Source organism: Wasmannia auropunctata, unplaced genomic scaffold, assembly GCF_000956235.1.
Source record: "Wasmannia auropunctata unplaced genomic scaffold, wasmannia.A_1.0 LD336050.1, whole genome shotgun sequence".
Classification (NCBI taxonomy): Eukaryota; Metazoa; Arthropoda; class Insecta; order Hymenoptera; family Formicidae; genus Wasmannia; species Wasmannia auropunctata.
This window is the reverse complement of record NW_012026840.1, coordinates 905,342-923,225: the sequence shown is the minus strand read 5'-3', so window position 1 is coordinate 923,225 and position 17,884 is coordinate 905,342. Positions and strand designations below refer to the sequence as shown.

General features: G+C 44.6%; 3 protein-coding genes across 8 annotated transcripts; 1 reads left to right on the top strand and 2 right to left on the bottom strand.

Moving 5' to 3' along the window:
* Positions 1–352: 352 nt before the first annotated feature.
* Positions 353–9,612, top strand: LOC105451540. 4 transcript variants are annotated; one of them, XM_011692052.1, is made up of 7 exons: positions 353–433; positions 894–1,130; positions 2,148–5,950; positions 6,115–7,214; positions 7,303–7,581; positions 7,836–8,540; positions 8,652–9,612. In XM_011692052.1, exons 2-7 carry the CDS (start codon positions 899–901, stop codon positions 8,749–8,751), a joined length of 6,219 nt encoding a protein of 2,072 aa, XP_011690354.1. In that variant the 5' UTR covers positions 353–433; positions 894–898; the 3' UTR covers positions 8,752–9,612. The 4 variants fall into 4 exon arrangements, with proteins under 4 accessions (XP_011690354.1, XP_011690353.1, XP_011690352.1 ...); XM_011692051.1 differs by lacking the exon at positions 353–433 and having other exon boundaries at positions 881–1,130; positions 8,652–8,794; positions 9,088–9,612; XM_011692050.1 differs by lacking the exon at positions 353–433 and having other exon boundaries at positions 881–1,130; positions 8,652–8,799; positions 9,088–9,612.
* A 258-nt stretch (positions 9,613–9,870) lies between these two features.
* On the bottom strand, positions 9,871–10,603 carry LOC105451537 (cytochrome c oxidase subunit 6b-3-like). Its single transcript, XM_011692046.1, has 2 exons — positions 10,331–10,603; positions 9,871–10,192 (listed from the first exon to the last, which is right to left on the bottom strand). The coding sequence occupies exons 1-2, from the start codon at positions 10,492–10,494 to the stop codon at positions 9,958–9,960; spliced, it is 399 nt and encodes a 132-aa protein (XP_011690348.1). The 5' UTR covers positions 10,495–10,603; the 3' UTR covers positions 9,871–9,957.
* Positions 10,604–11,931: 1,328 nt separating this feature from the next.
* On the bottom strand, positions 11,932–16,700 carry LOC105451536 (FERM domain-containing protein 4A). 3 transcript variants are annotated; one of them, XM_011692044.1, is made up of 5 exons: positions 16,072–16,700; positions 14,950–15,290; positions 14,564–14,841; positions 14,174–14,477; positions 11,932–14,027 (listed from the first exon to the last, which is right to left on the bottom strand). In XM_011692044.1, exons 2-5 carry the CDS (start codon positions 14,951–14,953, stop codon positions 12,205–12,207), a joined length of 2,409 nt encoding a protein of 802 aa, XP_011690346.1. In that variant the 5' UTR covers positions 14,954–15,290; positions 16,072–16,700; the 3' UTR covers positions 11,932–12,204. The 3 variants fall into 3 exon arrangements, with proteins under 3 accessions (XP_011690346.1, XP_011690347.1, XP_011690344.1); XM_011692045.1 differs by lacking the exon at positions 16,072–16,700 and having other exon boundaries at positions 14,950–15,039; positions 15,121–16,054; XM_011692042.1 differs by lacking the exon at positions 16,072–16,700 and having other exon boundaries at positions 14,950–16,054.
* Between the last annotated feature and the right edge of the window lie 1,184 nt (positions 16,701–17,884).

The following is a 17,884-nucleotide window of genomic DNA, read 5'->3' as shown; positions in this document are numbered from 1 at the left end:
CATGCATTATTTTATCAAATTTTTCGAAAAATATTTCAGGAAAAATTTCTATGGGTCAAAATAAATCACATACGTCTATTTCTACCAAATGGTGGATTAACTTTGATCCAGGTTTAACGTACTTTGTATCTTTTTCTACTTTTAAGAATTAGAAAAAGATAAAGAGTAATAAAAAACACGTGATTGAAGTTAATCTACATTGAACATCATCCGAATCCGCGCTCTGCTCGTCCCGATTGGTCGAATTCCGAATCTCGAGAATTACGCGATTCTCGATCTCGCTCCCTCTCTAACCCTCGCTTCGATATTTAATGAAAACGCACATTGTTGACATTTATATGACACATACGAATGGAGACGGCAGCATGGCCGCCACGGGCGCCACAGTCTTGGACGTCGTTGATTAGTTGGACGAACGACAAGGGGGGTCAAGGTATTTAATCAGGGTTGAGATTGCTCACTGCTGACAGTGCACGTTAATTAGTCGCGTCTCAGCACCATTAAGTTCGCGAGCAACCGAGATTCGCGCACCCGCTGCCACGTACTTACTTCCGGAACGTCGGACGATCCTTGTGTGTCTTTCCGAATTTTTTTTTCTCTTTTTTTCCTGTACATAAAATAATCTCGCACGACGCGAGAATCTGCGATAAGATACGTGAATCCCCCCCCCCTCTCTCCTCCCCTCGATTCCCTCCGTCCGGATCGCGGATGCAATTTGGCCTGTCGAAAGTTCCGTTCCGCGAAAAAAAAAAAAAAAACGTAACCTTCGCTGTTCGCATAACCAATTTCGAGGGTCTCAAGGAGTGAGATTTGCGCGCGCGGATTTCGCTGAGAAGGGACGGACTAGAGAGAGCGACGACAATAATAAGTTTCACTCTTCGCTGCCGGGTAAGTTTGAATGATGGCGAGCGATCTGTCGAGCGGTTGCACGGAGACGATCGACCTGGACGACGAGAAGGAGGAGGGCGAGATCTCGCTGGAGGACGTCAGCTCGTCCGAGGAGGGCGGGATGGGCCACTTGACGAGCAGCTACATCATTGGCAAAACGCGCATGTGTCCCGACTGCAAGTCCTGGGGCGAGTGCAGGACCTGGTGCAACGCGACGTATCACAAGAGCCAGGGCAGGCGAGGTAAAGCCATGCTGCGTCGGCCCCTTCGTATCCCTCGTGTCCCGAGATACCCTTTGATTATTGTTGCTGCAATATGTTCTGCATCTACCTTTGCCTTGAATCTTTCATTGATTATGAGTCGAATATAAGAAATTTTATTTTTTATTAGTGGAATTATTCTTGAAAAACGCTTCTTTTTCTTTTTTTGACCACAATTTGCACTTGCGTGTTTGACGTTAAGAGATCCGAAGACATTTCCTTGGATCTTTCTCAGTTTATTTATTTACCTGTATTGATTTTGAGATTTTTGAGATATATATAAAATTATATATTATATATGTATATATTAATTCATTAATTAATATATATGTATATATATATATATGTATATTAACAAAGAAACACTAATGCAATTGTTATGATTTTGCAACGGAGATGTATTATTGATATAGTTTCCTTTGATTATTGTTGCTGCAATATTTTGCTTCTACCTTTGCCTTGAATCTTTGATTATGACATAATCGAATATAAAAATTTTATGGAATTTCCTATCAGTGGAATTATTCTTGAAAAACACTTCTTTTTTTTTACCACAATTTGCACTTGTGTGTTTGACGTTAAGAGATCCGGAGACATTTCCTTGGATCTTTCAGTTTATTTATTTAGCTATATGGTATATTGATTTTGAGATATATATAAAACATTTTGGAAATATATATACTAACAAAGAAACACTAATGCAAGTGTTATGATCTCCCAACAGAGATGTGTTATTAATATAATTTCCTTTGATTATTGTTGCTGCAATATGTTCTGCATCTACCTTTGCCTTTAATCTTTCATTATGATTATGACATAATCGAATACAAGAAATTTTATGGAGTTTTCTATTAATGGAATTATTCTTGAAAAAAAAAAACTTACTAATCTGAGCATATAATATAGAAACGTGTTTTTCACTGGATAAACGTAAATGATCAGAATAATTCCACTATGTATTTTGTTTTAATCAAGTAGCAGTTAATCTTATTTTATAAGATCCAGTCAAAGGGAAGGAAAACCGTCACCATATCAGAGAGACGGGATACGCCGCGACAAAGCACACGGCGTCGACGTTGCAGGAGAAAAACGACGACCTGGTGCCGATCTCGAGCGACAGCGACATGGAAATTGTCGGTCTCACGGACACGTCCAATCGGAAGGCCAAAGTGAAAAAGAAAAAGCGAAAGAAAAAATACGAGCCTCTACCTCTCACCATCGACGATTTGATCTCTCCGTCCACCGACCTGATGTCTATAGCCCCGGATATCAGCTCGATTAAAATATACAGAGAAGTGGTGAGGGAAGTAAGTCCGGTTCACAGACCGAGCGGCAGATCGAAGATGATCTCAAGATCGCCGATCCGGAGATACAAGTCGCCAGTGGTAACACGGTCGCTTCAATCGTCCCGATCGCCGCTGAACAACCATTCCAGGTCACCGATACTGACGAAGAGAAACACCCCGCGAAAGGTCAGGTCGCCGAAACGTAGCCTGCGGCGTCACTCGCCCGTGAGAGCGACAGCGAAGAGGCCGCCGTCGAAGCTGAGCACACCGCCGTCGAAGCCGAGCTCGTCACCGTCCACTCGTTCCTACGCCAACAGAGACGGCGACGTGACGCGGTTGTTGAAGAAGGTGCGGCATCTGGATTCCATAGGCGCTCACGCGTCGCAGCCGAGCGTCGGTCGCGGTAAGGAATCGTCGTCGTTGAAGGAGAAACTATTCTCGTCGAATATACTGAAGAGATCCGACAGCGACGATCACGCGATACATCTCAAGGGAAAGTCGAAGATCAAGTCCGAAACGGTCAACGACGCCGACGACGAGGACGATCTGGCGTTGCTGCGACAGAAAGCGTTGGAAACGAAGCAGAAAAAGTCTAACAGATACTCGGACCATCCGGCAGACGTGGAGTCGGAGAGGAGATTGGCTGTGAATACCGATGACGACCAGGACGAGGAGGCCCTGCAGCTGCGCATGATCGCGCTTCGCTCGGCGGTCATGAAGAAGCACCAGAATCGGGTTCGACGCGGCATCAAGACCAAGAGATCCACCCGCAGCGAGAGCCCGTTCGGCACGAGTTTCCTCGACGACATACCCGTGCCCAGCGACGAGCTGCTGAAGTTCGCGTCGCCGCCGCGCACACCGTCGCTCACCGACAGCAATCACATCGAGGACATGGACCTGGACACCGATGTCGAGCGGGAGAAGGAGAAACTGCCGTACTCGCCGACCGACAAGATCACCGAGAACGTACCTATCGACACAGCGTTGCTCGGTATCGAGCCGTCCGACGTGTCGTTTATCAACGTGAACGAGACAGTCGGTAGCCCGGTCTTCGATGACACGCAGGACGAACTCGCGGCGTCGGGCGGCGAGTTCACGCCTTATAACTATAACAACACTTACTTGCCCTTCCAGTCACTACACGCCAGTCCAAACACGCCGCAATACTATGCGCATTCGCCATCGCAGTACGTCAGCGAGACCTTCCATCCGGACTTGAGCGATGCGTCCGGAAAGGGACGTCTCGAGACTCCGCACGGCGACGGTATCGTTTGCGGCCTAATAGACGGAATTTGCTGCCAGGAAGGGATTTATTCGTCGACGAGCGTGTCGGACCCTCTTTTAGTATCCAAGGATCTTCTCGCGCCTCCCGCCTGTCCCCACGGCACTTTCGCTTCCTCGTTTCAGATGCCGCAAATCGCGGAGCAGCCACCTGCCAACAACGACGGTACTGTATTTGTGAATGTGGACACCGCATTCGGAAATGACATGTCCGTCTACGAAACGCAGACGGATGCCCCCGCATATTCCGTCGCGGCGATAGCTCCGACAGCAATGGGATACGCCGAGTCAATGTCGCCTAACGAGTCGATGGTAACGATCGACGATCTTCCGGAGACTGACGCGGATCCGTTGAACCCTCTCGTTGCCGACGACCGAAATTTACCGGCCACGGAATACATTCCAAAGGAAGCAGCAGCGCCGTGTCAAGCTGCCGCGGAGGAAACGTTGCGGGAACCGCTGTACATGCAGGGTATCCCGGATGTTACCAAGGACACGAATAAGATACCCACGTTGATCAACAGGACGCTGGTGCCCGCGCCGATTCTCAAGTCGAACAAGCGGCTGCGGCAGTGCCTGAAGAAGCGCGAAACGGCGCCGCAGCCGGAGCCGACTTTCAAGAACGCCGAGATGCAGCCGGTGACCGTCTCCGCCGCGGACGCGGCGAGCAGCAGCAGCAGCAGCGTCTTCAAACCGATAAAATTGCAAGTGGCGAAAAAATCCGCGTCCGTATTGTCGACGCTCGCCACATTCGACAGTTCGGCGAGCGAGTCCTTGGATCTCGTATCGGAGGATCAAGGAGATCAAGGCGGCTCGCTCGAAACGGAGAATCACGAGACGGCTGAGTTGAGTCCTCCCGAGATCGCTGATACGCAGGGGGCAGCGAGTGGTGGTAAGGCTGCTCCAGCGACAAGGGACAAGAAGCGGAAACGCACCAAGAGGAAGAGTTCCGACACCGCGCACCGGTTGCTTGAGAGTGCAAAGAATCCGTGTTCGGATGCTGGTGTACATAGAGACGCAATTGCGGATGCGTCCACTTCGGATCACGTTGCAATCGAATCCGGTCAGAGCGGGAGCAACGGTAACGCTGCGCAGGAGGAGACTTCGACAGGAAAATCGCCGATACAAAGTATCGCTGATGCTCAAGAGTTTGTCAACTCCGGTGACAACGTCACGAAAACGTCAGAAAAGAGAAACACGGAAGAGAACGGTCGCGCAACATCGTCAACGTTCGTCGAATATTTGCAAAAGGAATCCCGCCATTGTTTATCAACAAACCCCGCCGCGACAGACCACTCCGAGTCCGGCACAGTTGACAAAGTCACCGATACGACGAAACACAATAGTAGGAGACAAAGCGTCGACGAGGACGAGGACGAATTGCGAGCGATCCTGTTGGCTTCTTTAAAACGGGCGAAATCAACAGACGCGAGCAGTCCTCCAGCTGTTCCAACAGCTGTTGCTCCCGTTGCTCCCACAGTTGCTCCGGTTACAAACTCTGCTGCAACGAGTGTCCAGAGCACAGCTGCGCTGAAAACTGCGGCGGGTGCTGCCATGCCGTCGGTGGCTAACGCGACGTGCACCACGGCGGGCAACAACGCTCCGTCGTTGCCAGCGAAGCCGTTAACTTCATCGGAAGCTGAGAAGAAGAAGATTAATGACGCGTCGGTCTCGGTGCAGAATAACGGCAGGAAAAGAGGCGGCAGCTTGGACGCGGCAAGGAGCACGCCGAAGAAAGTGCCGAAGAAAGCGCTCACGAGCACGAGGGTGGTGAACAACGCCAAGAAAGCGCTCACGAGCACGAAGGTGGTGAACAACGCGAAGAAATATCAGAACATGATTGTTCAGAGGAGGCTGAATCTACGGAAGCTCGATAACAGCGCGAAGCCCAACGAGATCGTGTGGCCCAACGTTGGTGGCGCGTCGAAGATATCGCCGCACGCGTCCGACACTCAGCGATTTGTGATAAGTTTAGGCTCCGACAGCACAGACGACAGCGAGTCCGCGGACGAGAGAGACGCGCCCGCGCCTGCTCCCGTCGCGGAGAAGCCTCAGGCGCACCAGGAGATCCCCGCCGACTTCGAGAAGAACTTGAACAAGTTTCTGCGCGAGATGAGAAACGAGCAGGAGCAATCCGCGGCGAAGTCGTCCGGTTCGTCCAGCGGTTCGCAAGCGACAAAGCGAGGAGACGTGCCGCAAGTGGCTAACGGCTCGTCCAATGTGCACACGCCACTGGTAAGGCGATTGCGTATTATTTTTTTTTTTTTTATGCGAGTAATTTGAGACAGAGAGATTAATAACGTCTGCACGCAATTACGAGGATTTATTATCTGAAGATTAAACTGACCGTGTAGAAACTTTTCGTACTTGTTCTGCAGACTTTTCTATTTTGTTTACAGGCCGTGAGGCATCTTCCCGCGTCGCAGCAAGAGGAGTATCGTCGCTTGAAGCAGCAGATCTTGGAGCGCGAAAAGTTGAAGCTGCAAAGAAAGGTGGCGAGTAACAATAGTCATAATGGTAGTGGTAGCAGTAACAAATTGTCAAACGCCAACGCGGCGAGCTCGCCAGCAAAATCCTCGCTACCGTGCGAAAAGAAAGCGCATGTTAAACCAAATCAGGATAAGTTGAAAACGCCAGAGGTAAGTCCTCAGGAACCGTCAACGGAAGTCGGAAGGAAGAGCGACGACGCGACGAGAGGCGTGTCGGAGTTAAACGTATGTCCCGTGTCGGCTGACAATCTCTCGGCGAGTGTCTCAAAACATACGAACGTCGTGCAAATCAAGAGTGGTAAGAAGGTAATACCGAACAATCTCAGCATCCGAATTACCAACGTCACCGCCGCGACTCAGCCCGGCGGTAGAACGGTCGAGAATTCGCGTGAGAAGCAATCTGCGAGGGACAAACCGCAGCATAGGGCTACCTTGAGAACGTTAAGTACAGACGAGATAAATCTTAAATATATGCAAGTACTGTTGAAGCAAGACACGGTCGAGAGAGTCGTCACTATAAGCGAGAAATCGGCCTTGCAACGCGACAGCACGACGGCGGGCGTCGATCGAGGTGAAACTCTGGCCTCCGAGCCTGATGTTAATCGGGCAGAAATTCTAAACGAGAAAAATGTAAATAATGTAGATGGCATCGATACTAGTTGTTTTTCTAACGCGTCTACCGTGAAACTTTCGGGAAATTCGTCCGCGAGCCGGCAAGAGGACACCACGATGGAGACCACAATGACGCTCTCGCAGTACGAAGCGGAACGCCAGCGAGAAATTGAGCGTGATACCTCAACGGCTGTACTTGCGGACAATGGCGGCAGCAGCAGCAGCAGCAACAGCTCTCCAAAATCGGACACAGCTGCTGACGACAATGGTAATCCAAAAGACGTTTGGAACGCGTTTAAGAAGGACGTTAAAGCGGAATTGAATTCCCTGATGAGTCTTCCGAAAGTGGAGCGAGAGCGATACCTGAGAGAGACCGAGCACAAATTGGTTGCCAAACGGTAAATTACACATAATAATTTTACGGCGAAACAACGAATAACGCGCAACAATGCTTCGATATTAAATTATGTTATGTATACGGTGCAGGTACATGGTCTTAGATCATTTAGCGGAAATGTCAGGGAACCTTCGTCAGTGGGATATGGAGAAGGACGTGCAGACTATCCTGGCCGGCGAAGTGAGAAAACTGAAGGAGCAACTGAAGGTAGCCGAGGAAAGATTGCAGCAGCAGCGCGAGCGCGTTAGCAGCATGGGCCCGAAGGTTTCGACCGCACGTCAAAAGATCAATACTGGCCAGCGCGAGTGCTTCAAACTATCGGAAGTTTGTTCGACCCTAGGTAACCGACTCATGGGGAAAAACTACAAGTACGCAAGTATAAGAGCCACCAAGATGCATGTGGCATACATATTTAACATATAATGATTTAGATTAACTTGTTAAATTTATCGTATACTCTTAAAAGTAAAGAAATAAATTCTTTATATTCTCTTATAATATATTTTGATTATGAAGATTGAAAAGAAATAAATTCTTATATAATATTTTCTTATAATATGTTTTGAAATAAATTCTTATATTCTCTTATAATATATTTTGATTATGAGGATTGTTCTTTTAGGTTGCCAGAGGCGGTAACTCAACTCCTAAATGATAAGCTCAAGGAGGTCGCTAATCATACCCGTCAGTTCACCAAGAAGAAGCGGCTCCAATCTAATGATATTTCTGAAAATTCCTATTCTAGTTCGTTGCAAGAAATCTCAGACTCGTCTAAGGACTCCGAGGAGAATTTGTCGTTGCAAGAACAGCCAACGAATGGCGCGGCTGTGATCGATGAGGCGGGATCGAAGAGCGATACTTCTCGCTTGACGCAATCTAATCAAGATAAAAGTCCGCCGATACCGGAAACCTCGTTGGATTTCTCGATACCGGAGAATAGAGAAGAAACTTTAGCGAATACGCCAAATCATAACGAAGACGTCGCGTCCCTTAATCGTGATAGCGCGTTATCCTCTGAACCAAAGCTGTACCAAAGTAGTTCGACAAAGCAAAATGACGAGCACACGGAAGGAAGTAGAACGGACGAGTCCGAGCCCGCTGTGTCTTCAGAGCTTAAATCGTCAGCGACAGATTCTTCAAGTCAAAAACGCAATGAACAAAATAATAAAAAAGCCTCGACGCAACTACCATCGTCATCGCCAACACCATCGTCATCGACCGCAACGACCACGACAGATGTAACAACGACAAATGTAACAACGATGACGACGACGACGATGAAGATTGCACCTTATGTATCGATATTGACGCACTTAAAGAAACCGAGGTGAGTGTTCCCTTTTTCGAAAGATGGGTCACAATACTCGATCGTTCACTGTCTGTGAACTGTGCTGAAAATCTTGAGGATTTTTGTGGTTTCTGTTACTCTTCTCGCCAGGAACATCAACCCCCATGGAATTCTGTGTCCGTACGAAATGCAGGGCATTTGCAGAGACGAGGATTGCCAGTACATTCATCAGTCGAGGAATCAAACCTGAAATAACACATTACATACTACCGAACATACTCAACATAATATACGTAAGGTGGTTCTAATTTCTCGTCAAATGTGTCAATGTGGATCGCACATTTTATGTACTGATAAGGCGTCAATTCGTTAGATATAAACTCACGCGTTTAGTTCCTTGGCTATTTTAACTTTTAACTAATTATTTACGATACATGTGTATATATTACATATAAGATAGAATCGCGTAACTATTATCTTTCTTAATTAGGAATATAATCGTATGATCGTAATAATCGTTTTGTACATACAAAAAGTAGTTTTAATCGTCTCTTTGAACCGTATGTCTTTGATTTCGTATTTGCAGGTATCATCGATTATCCTGTAGGAAGTAAATATATCGATATAGGCGGGATTATGCGGAGCCAACACCTGAAGATCGGTAAGTTGTCTTCATCCATGGCAGGCTCTAGTGCGCAATATTGAAATTATTGTTTTATTTCGGAAAAATCTTACATTTTACGTAAGATGTCTCTCCCCCTTTTTTTTACATATATATATAAAAAGTCGTGCTACTACGGGATTTCGAGCGGTATCCGTACTTTACCAAAAGTTCAAAGAAAAAAAATTTCTATCACAGTGTATATTTTTTACAATTGTAAGAAAAAAAAGTGTCATAAACTGCAAGATCAACCAGTGTGGTAAAGATAGAAGAAGAATCTCTATCGACCATACTAAAAAAAGAAGAACTAAGATTGAAAAGAAGAGAAGTTCTGCAATTACGGATCATCAAATGGACGATCAGTTACTTTTTCTTCGTACTTCGATATAAGTTACCTCATATATTATGAATCTTGTACCTGTATAATAAAAGTTGAATATTTTTTTCTTATCTAATGTTAAAATTAATTACATATATCGGCCCTCCCTGTCTCATGTACTATACCCCAGTCTGTATATAACTTTCTATAACTATTATCTTTCTCAGTTAGGAATATAATCGTATGATCGTAATAATCGTTTAATTGTTCCATTTTAAATATAAATTTTTAAATTTTACATATATCGGCCCTCCCTGTCTCATGTACTATACCCCAGTCTCTATATAACTTTCTATAACTATTATCTTTCTCAGTTAGTAATATAATCGTATGATCGTAATAATCGTTTAATTGTTCCATTTCAAATATAAAACTTTTTAAATTTTACTCTACAAGATTAATTCTTTTCTCTCTTTTTATTCGCCGTATTTGGTGCCGGGGAAAGGGCCCTGAGTTCTGTGTTTGTGCCAAGGTAATCTGCCTGTAACTCTAAGTTCGTCCCAACGTTCCACCCAGGCCTTCGGACATATGGACGTGAAAACATCTTTAAACCACGTGCACGCCTCGTGACCTTCGCCCAAAATATGCTGACAGCGATAAAAATCGGTGTACATCACGAAGCACCTCTGCGTCTGATTTTGTTGCTGGAATCTGTAAAAGGATGACGGAGATGTCAGGAGAAATATTATCCTCGAATTGATTTTGTTGCTGAAATCTGTAAATGGATGACGTAGATGACAGGAGAAATATTATCCCCGAATTAATTACGAATATCTCAATTACATGTACCTCGGGTCATTGCCAGGAGAAGTTAGTCCAATTTCACGCAATTCCCCATCGCCTCGAACCTCTTCCTTTCTGAGACAAGGATCATCTTCATCTACAAGGATACTTATCTTTTTCTTCTTGTCGCCCGTTTCTTGCTTTCGTGGATTATCTACTTTTTCCCCCATTCCCTTTAAACGTCGCAATCACGTGTGCTTTACGATATTAATAATTCCGTTATATATTTTAAATCCCTCTCTTTAAAAAATGTTTAGTGCTCCTCCTTCATTTTTGAATTTTCTCTCGCTGCTTTTCGATTGTTTAAATTTTCGCTGTTATATATATACGGCGATTATAATTAAATTAGCGTCTTTATTGACAGGAAACCGAACGTATAAAGCAGTACAAAAAGATTTCTTAAAAATAGCATACGATACGCAACGCATAATTAATCACAGCTAACGTAAGGCCATTATCTTCTACCTCTGTGATGTTGAAGCGTTTCCCCGCAACATGTAGATCAAATAATGTAAATCATTTCAGGTAACGCACACAGTATGTGGTAGCAGCATATCGTTTTTACAGGAAGAAAATTCTGTTACAAATTGTGAGCTATGTGTATACAAGATACAAGCGCTAACGACTAATGAATCGCATAAATCAAGCATAGATTTAGCTCCCCGGCGAACACATTGTGGTAAACAAATAAAATCTCTAATGAGATTATTTTTATTATCTTTCAGTATTATATACGCCGAGCAATATATAAATATAATATACGCGCATATATGAGAACGATTCACATAAAAAAAATATGTATATGTCAGTATTGTTCGTTATGAAATTATAAGAACACACGCTTTTATTATTTTCTTGTATAGAAGTAGATATTATCATTTCAGCATATAAAAATGCATATTTTCACGTCTTATGTTCAGTCGTAAGAAATAGAAAGAGAAAAATTCTCTGGTAGAATCTATAAAATTCTAAAACTAGAGTCTGAAAATAACGGAACTGCAAATTTTCAACGTTTAATAACCGTTAAAAAAAAAGCTGCATTTTTTACAACCAATATCTTAATATCTTATCAATCTGACGACGTCTCCAAAAGACCACAGTTATATTCATATCGTTTGTAGAAAAAATATATACATAATTCATCGCTGAACACAACTATGAATATAATTATATCAGAAGTCAACAAGTGGAGAATAATTTTCAGTGAAATTGATTCAAGGTGTAATTTAAAAATACAATATTATAATATCCATCATTGTGTCGAGATGTACAATTTCAAAATACAATATTATAATATCTATCATTGTGTCGAAATGTACAATTTCAAAATACAACATTATAATATGTTGCCTTATTATCCACTTGATACTTCCATTAATAGAAGGCACTATTCAGGTCCCAATATATTAATCGACGTCGGGATGAGGATTACATAATCCTTGCATCCTTCCAATCTCTTTTTCTTCATTTTTTTTCGAATCACATCCAATATACACAATTTCTTAAAATAAAAATGCCTGATATGTTAAGATTAATATTGATAATTGATAATCGATTCTCAAAAGAGAAAGATATGTGAAAATTGTATAAGTAGATCTATATATATATACATATATATATACAGATCTCGTTATGAACGCAGTAATATTTAGTATTATACATTTTCTGATCAATTTGAAGCCAAGAAATATGAGGAAAGAAGCGTTAATGCAGGACACCCTGTTTATATGATGCAACTAGTGAAATGTTTGGCTAAAGATGAGCCAAGAAAATGTTTATCGATAGGACCAGCCTACCTTCGAACGAATAATTCCATCTGACATTTGTGTGACAACGTGACAGCATGAATAAATCTTACATTATAGGCGAGCGCAGACGAATTATCTCAACGACGAGATGTACGGCTGGCAAGTCATGCGCTGTACCGGCTGATAGAGTCTCCTTTGTACTGGACTGGCGGTGATATTATCGTTCGGCCCGAAATTGTACGAGTTGGAATCCCTGGATAAGTCGGCGGTGGCCGTTTCCGCGGGACGGTTCTCCTGGAGCGGCGAATCTCCGTTTCCGACCTGAGACGACTGCGCGGCGGCCTCGTTCCTCTTGCGGAACTTCGTCGAGTACTTGTAGAAGTCCGACATCTCGAACGGCTTCGTCACCTCCCTGTACGGCTGATACTTTCCCGGCTGCACGACCGTGCAGTTCTGCGGCGAGCCCAGCGGCCGTATCGCCACGTTATCGCAGACGTCCAGGGACGGCTTCGATTCGGCCGGTATCTCCAACACCTTCGACCTGGTTGTCGCGGGCTGATCGTAATGCGGATGCGACTGCTGCACCGCGTGCTGCCGCTCCTCGGGCTTGTCCCTCTTGTGACGATTCACGGGGGGGCTCATCGGCGGTGGCGGTCCGACGGCGGTCGTCTGACTGTCTCTCGCGTTCTCGTTAGCGGCAGCCTTGATACGAGCGGGCGGCGGACTCGAGTGATAATGCACGTTCTTGCGCGCGGTGGCCAGATTGTGGTGCGACTGATCCAAGCCCGCGCTCGCCCCCGCGTCCAACGACGTCTCGTACCACTCCTTCTGACGACCCTTACGATTGTTGTTGGCGTACTCCTGGCCCGCGGACGCGTCCTTGCCGTCGTGCGCGTCGTGCGAGTGGCACGACGACTGCCAGGTCTCCACGCTTCCCAACGACTGCGTGCGCAGCAGCATCTTGTTGCTCGTCGGCAGCGTTTGTTGCTCGGACAACGGCAGCAGATGAACGGAGTGATGCTGATAGGACGACGCGGTGACGTTGCTGTTCGACGAGCTCTTCGACGGGCACGCGACGGCGACCGTGCGGTAACGCGAATGCGCGTCCAGATTCGCGTCGCTGGCACTGCTGTGCTGAGCGTTCCGGCGTCTGCGATCCAAACTGCCGAATCTGTCGGGCTCGTCCGTGCTTATCCAGTGAATGTCGTCGTTGTGCCGCACCCAGTAGCCGGACGGCAATTGCGCCTCGATCGACATCGTGCTGCCGCCGCCGCCGCCGCCGCTGTGCCGCGAGGTGTTCTTCACGCAGGACTGTAACGACGAGTCGCGGTCGCGCCTCTGTAAGATCTGCTGGCATTGCGCGCTGTTCTTGTAGTAGGCCTGGTAATCGATGGGCAGGTAGGACGAGCGAAAATCTCTGTCGTAGCTGCTTCTGCGTATGAAATCCACGTTGTCCACCATCACCTGCTTGTGGAACTCGAAGGAATTCAGGTACTGGTGCCTGTGGGCCTGCTGCATCTGATCCTGCAGCTGCTGCTGCTGCTTCTGCAGATGCTGGAATTGACGGTAGCGCATCTGACGCTCGTCCTCGGTGTAGGTGTTCGGCACGTAAGGCCGGTACATTCTCTCGGTGTCCGGATAATGGCCGCGAGACCCGCCGCTACCGTGGGAATACGTGCGCGCGCGATACTGCTCCGGTAAAATGTAGATGTTGTGATTATCGTTGTGATCGTGCTCCACGATCTTGATGCTTGGCTGCTCGACCGGGCTCACGCCGGGATACGAGCCGCTGTGATGGTGATGGCTGCAAACGCTCGGCACGGTCAGCTGCTCCTCGTACCCATGCCCGGCGTGGTAAGTGCTCGATTTGTCCTCGGGTGCCAGGGGACTCAAACTGACGCCAGGTTCATGAAGTATACCTCTTCCAATGGACTTCGGAGTTGTTATCTCATTTCCTGCATTGTACATAAATTATATGTTACAGATTGAAGCTTTATTTTCTAAATTATTCCAAAATTGAAATTAATAATTATTAATTTCAATTTTTCAATATAATTTAGAAAATAAAGCTTTTTATCTTACGCACGTGCACACGCCATACCTGTACTATCTAACGGTGGCCGTGGCTTCTTCGTCCTGTGTTTCACGTTAACGTGTGAATGCGGTTGCGTATTGTAATTTCCCGTGTTCACCGACAACTGAGTTGGCCGCTGTGTTTTACCACGAGACTGCCTAATGAAATTCAGCTGCGTCTCCAGTTCTTGCAGTCTTCGCTGACTTTGCTGATAAGCGAGCCTCTGCTTGCGTCGTGTGGTCTTACTTTCCGTAGAATCATTAATAATACCCAATGCAGCTTCCACAATTCCGAGATGTATTTGCCTCTCCAACTCCAATTCCGACTCCTCCTGCGCATGCAAGCAGACGATAACTCCAATCCAACATATTTGCATCGATTGTTGTACCATTACATAAAAAAAAATCTTTATCTTACAGCATCGGGTGTCTTCAACTTGGTCGTTTTCTGCGGCTGTACAAAGGAAGTGCCCACTTTTCTACGAAAAGCTGGCGGACTTTCGCCGGGCTCCAGAGGTATTTCCGGTGGTAGAACCCCCGTTATCTCCGCCTCCTCCACGCACAGATTTTTCAACTCATTATTTTTTTGGGCAAGCTTCTCTTGCAAGGCTTCTCTGCGCTGACGTAGCCATTGCAGTCTCGCAGATAACGGATTGTCTGCCAAGTCTCCTGGCGCATTTTCGTTTCCTGCCATCACTAGGCAATCGTTAAAAAAAAAAAAAAGTAATTTTAGTCTTTAGTTGTAATTTTAGCAATTAATTACAAAAGCGTTGAAAAGTGCATTATGTTGCTGGTTGTACTTACCCATATTATTGGGTAAAGTATAGCAAATGGGTCAGCTATAATTTTCACGTATATCCTGATCAATGCATCTCGATGGTAACATGTTCTGAACTACGATACCATTTCAGTATTATTTCATAATCATGTAAATTTAAACTGTGTTTCCATATATTTATGTAGATTTGCTCTTACAACAGTAGAAGAACACAAAAGAGAAAGATTTCATAATCAGGATATACTAGACGAGGAGTCATCGTCTTTGCGTGAGTCGAGCATTCCTTCTTCAGATAATCTTCTAGATAAATCAGTAGGGAGTGAAGTAAAATCCCCAGTGAAAATTCCTGGCGTTCCAAGACACTTTACTGTAACAGAGCAAAAAGTTATTTTCCTTAATATACAACAGTCTTCAAAGTGCTCTGGCTTATTCGAAGTTTCCTGACACAAAACACTTAAGACTTCTAATGCTGTTTTATTATTTGTACGCAACTGTAATCCTAATTTTTCTCAACAAACTTTATAAATCGCTCCTTAAATTTCCCTCCTCCAGCGGCTCCCGTTAGCTCTCGTCTCCTATCGGTTTCTACGATAACGTCTAGGTCAGTCTAGGTTAAACGTCACAAAAAAAAAATGCAACTGATAACTTTATCAATTTACGAGGGTCAGCCATTTGCGACTGATTGTGAGATCAAACACGATCAAACACTTGGCTCCAACAACTGTTCGCAATCGCGAAAATTTGTTATAAACTATACGTTTAAACCACATAACATTCGGATTCGGATAATTCTTTCGTTTGTAAACTCGGGCGGTGTGTCATAACCAATAAAGTCCAGCGATTCAGGGCGAGCTGAAGCCGAGCTGACTCGACGCCGAGAATCATTTTTACCATCGGTACTCCCCGGTAAGGAGTTTCAACTGTGCCCACCCGCGGAAGACGTGAAATGCGACGCTCTTTAAAATCCAGCCCACGGAACGGCCAGCGTCGCGCGGACTTTCCGGAGTGCGTAACGCGCGACAGGGGAGGCTCGGCCTCTGGAGGAACGTCGACGACTCGCGAGTCCGAATCACGCACTTTTTGTCAATCACGCGCACTCTTATCAGTCTTATCTCTCTTATCTTCCCTAGGCCAGTTGTAGTACGTACGTAACGCTGTTGACTTTCCCACCAGCCGCGCGTACTCCTACGACGGTAGAAGAGACTCCACTCCCTTTTATCTGCTGGAACGGATTGTTGATTGTTGATGCATAAGCCGAGATGCGAGACGCGAGGCGTGTTCAGTTCAGGCTCGAGCGGGTGCGTTCGGAAAACATTGGGCGCAAGTTTAAACGTCCCCCCTGCTGCACTGGGCGACGAAGCATAAGAGATCTGCTCTTCGTGAGCTGAACTTTTTGCACTTCTCGTATCTTTCTTCTCTCTTTGTCCACTCCGGTTATATGTCTATCTCATTTCAAGTGCAGAAGGTACGACGAAGGGAGTAATCTTGCTGAGAAAATATAGGTGTGTTCCTTTTGGCCGAACGCTTTTCATTATTTCTCCTTTTTTTTCTAGTGACTAGTCCTGTGTCCAAATACCGTATTGGTGCACGCTAGATACGTAAAATTATTACAAAACTATATCTTAATCGATAAAAGTTAACATTATTGTATATTTTTATAGTGAACTTGGATTCCTCGGTATCTTATAATATTCCATTTCTATATCAACTTAATTTAATTTTAATCTCGGGTTATAATAATTTATTCTTTTTTTGATTTTTAAAATTAAAAAGATCAGATAAAAGGTAATTGTTAAACCGAGATTAAAGTTGATCTACATTTCATAAAAATGCGTTTCATTAAGTGTGTAAGATAAAAAACAAATAGCATCATATATATTAATTGTTTGCGCAATTTTATAATTATTTCTTTTTTTTCTAACCTATGTCCAAATACTGTATTGGTGCACGCTATAAATTATTATAAAATAATATATTTTAATCGATAAAACACTCAATGTTAACCTTATCATATAGATTTTTAGCAATTGGACTCCTCGATCGGTATCTATATAATATTTCATTTCTATCAGTATAATTTAATTTTATAAATCTCGGGTTAATTTACTCACTTATTCTTTTTCTGATTTTTTGAATTAAAAAGAGATAAAAGGTAATTAATTGTTAAAGCGAACAGATTTAAAATATATTGATCTACATTGATAGAAATGTTTCATAACAGTACGTGTAAGATAAAAAACAGATAGCATCATAATTGTTTGCGCAATTTCATTATTTTTTTTTCTAATCCTATGTCCAGATACTGTATTGGTGCACGCTATAGCTAGCATACGTAAAATTATTATAAAACAATAAATATATATATTTTAATCGATAAAACACTCAATGTTAACCATATATAACGTATGTACATTTTTAGCGAACTTGGACTCCTCGGTATCTACAATATTCCATTTCTATCAGTATAATTTAATTTTATAAATCTCGGGTTAATTTACGTACTCTTTATTCTTTTTCTAATTTTTAGAATTAAAAATATCAGATAAAAGGTATAATTGTTAAATCTCGAGATTAAAATTGATCCACATTGATAGAAACGTTTCACAATTAATTAAGTGTGTACAAGATAAAAGAACAGATAGCATCACTGTTTGCGCAATGTTAAATCAATCGATATAAGAATATTTATCTTCTTTTTGATTTTTATAAATGATCATGACGCACGAGAATATATCTAGATGCGACACGTGTGAGCGCGCGAGCGCGTGTAGCGCGGCGCGGCGGGTTGGAGGGGGGAGGGGAGCGCCGGCACTTTCTGGCGGCGCGCTGCGCGGCGGCTAGACTGGCGCCACCACGGTGCGGTCTGCGTCCCTGCGTGGTGTTGCCGACTTGCCGCTGCTGGGCGAATGACTTTTTAAAAACGCGCGGTGAGGGAGTGAGGGAGAGCGAGGAAGAGCGAGG

What these genes read in the sequence shown, in the direction of transcription:
- LOC105451540 (XM_011692052.1), top strand. Translation starts at nt 899, where the DNA reads ATGATGGCGAGCGATCTGTCGAGCGGTTGCACGGAGACGATCGACCTG. An exon ending in CCAATGTGCACACGCCACTG is followed by an intron (nt 5,951 to 6,114) that starts GTAAGGCGATTG and finishes TTTTGTTTACAG; the next exon opens with GCCGTGAGGCATCTTCCCGC. An exon ending in CACAAATTGGTTGCCAAACG is followed by an intron (nt 7,215 to 7,302) that starts GTAAATTACACA and finishes TATACGGTGCAG; the next exon opens with GTACATGGTCTTAGATCATT.
- LOC105451536 (XM_011692044.1), bottom strand. An exon ending in AGTTGAAGACACCCGATGCT is followed by an intron (nt 14,478 to 14,563) that starts GTAAGATAAAGA and finishes TTGCATGCGCAG; the next exon opens with GAGGAGTCGGAATTGGAGTT. An exon ending in GCCACCGTTAGATAGTACAG is followed by an intron (nt 14,028 to 14,173) that starts GTATGGCGTGTG and finishes TGTACAATGCAG; the next exon opens with GAAATGAGATAACAACTCCG.
- LOC105451537 (XM_011692046.1), bottom strand. Translation starts at nt 10,494, where the DNA reads ATGGGGGAAAAAGTAGATAATCCACGAAAGCAAGAAACGGGCGACAAG. An exon ending in TCTCCTGGCAATGACCCGAG is followed by an intron (nt 10,193 to 10,330) that starts GTACATGTAATT and finishes ATCCTTTTACAG; the next exon opens with ATTCCAGCAACAAAATCAGA.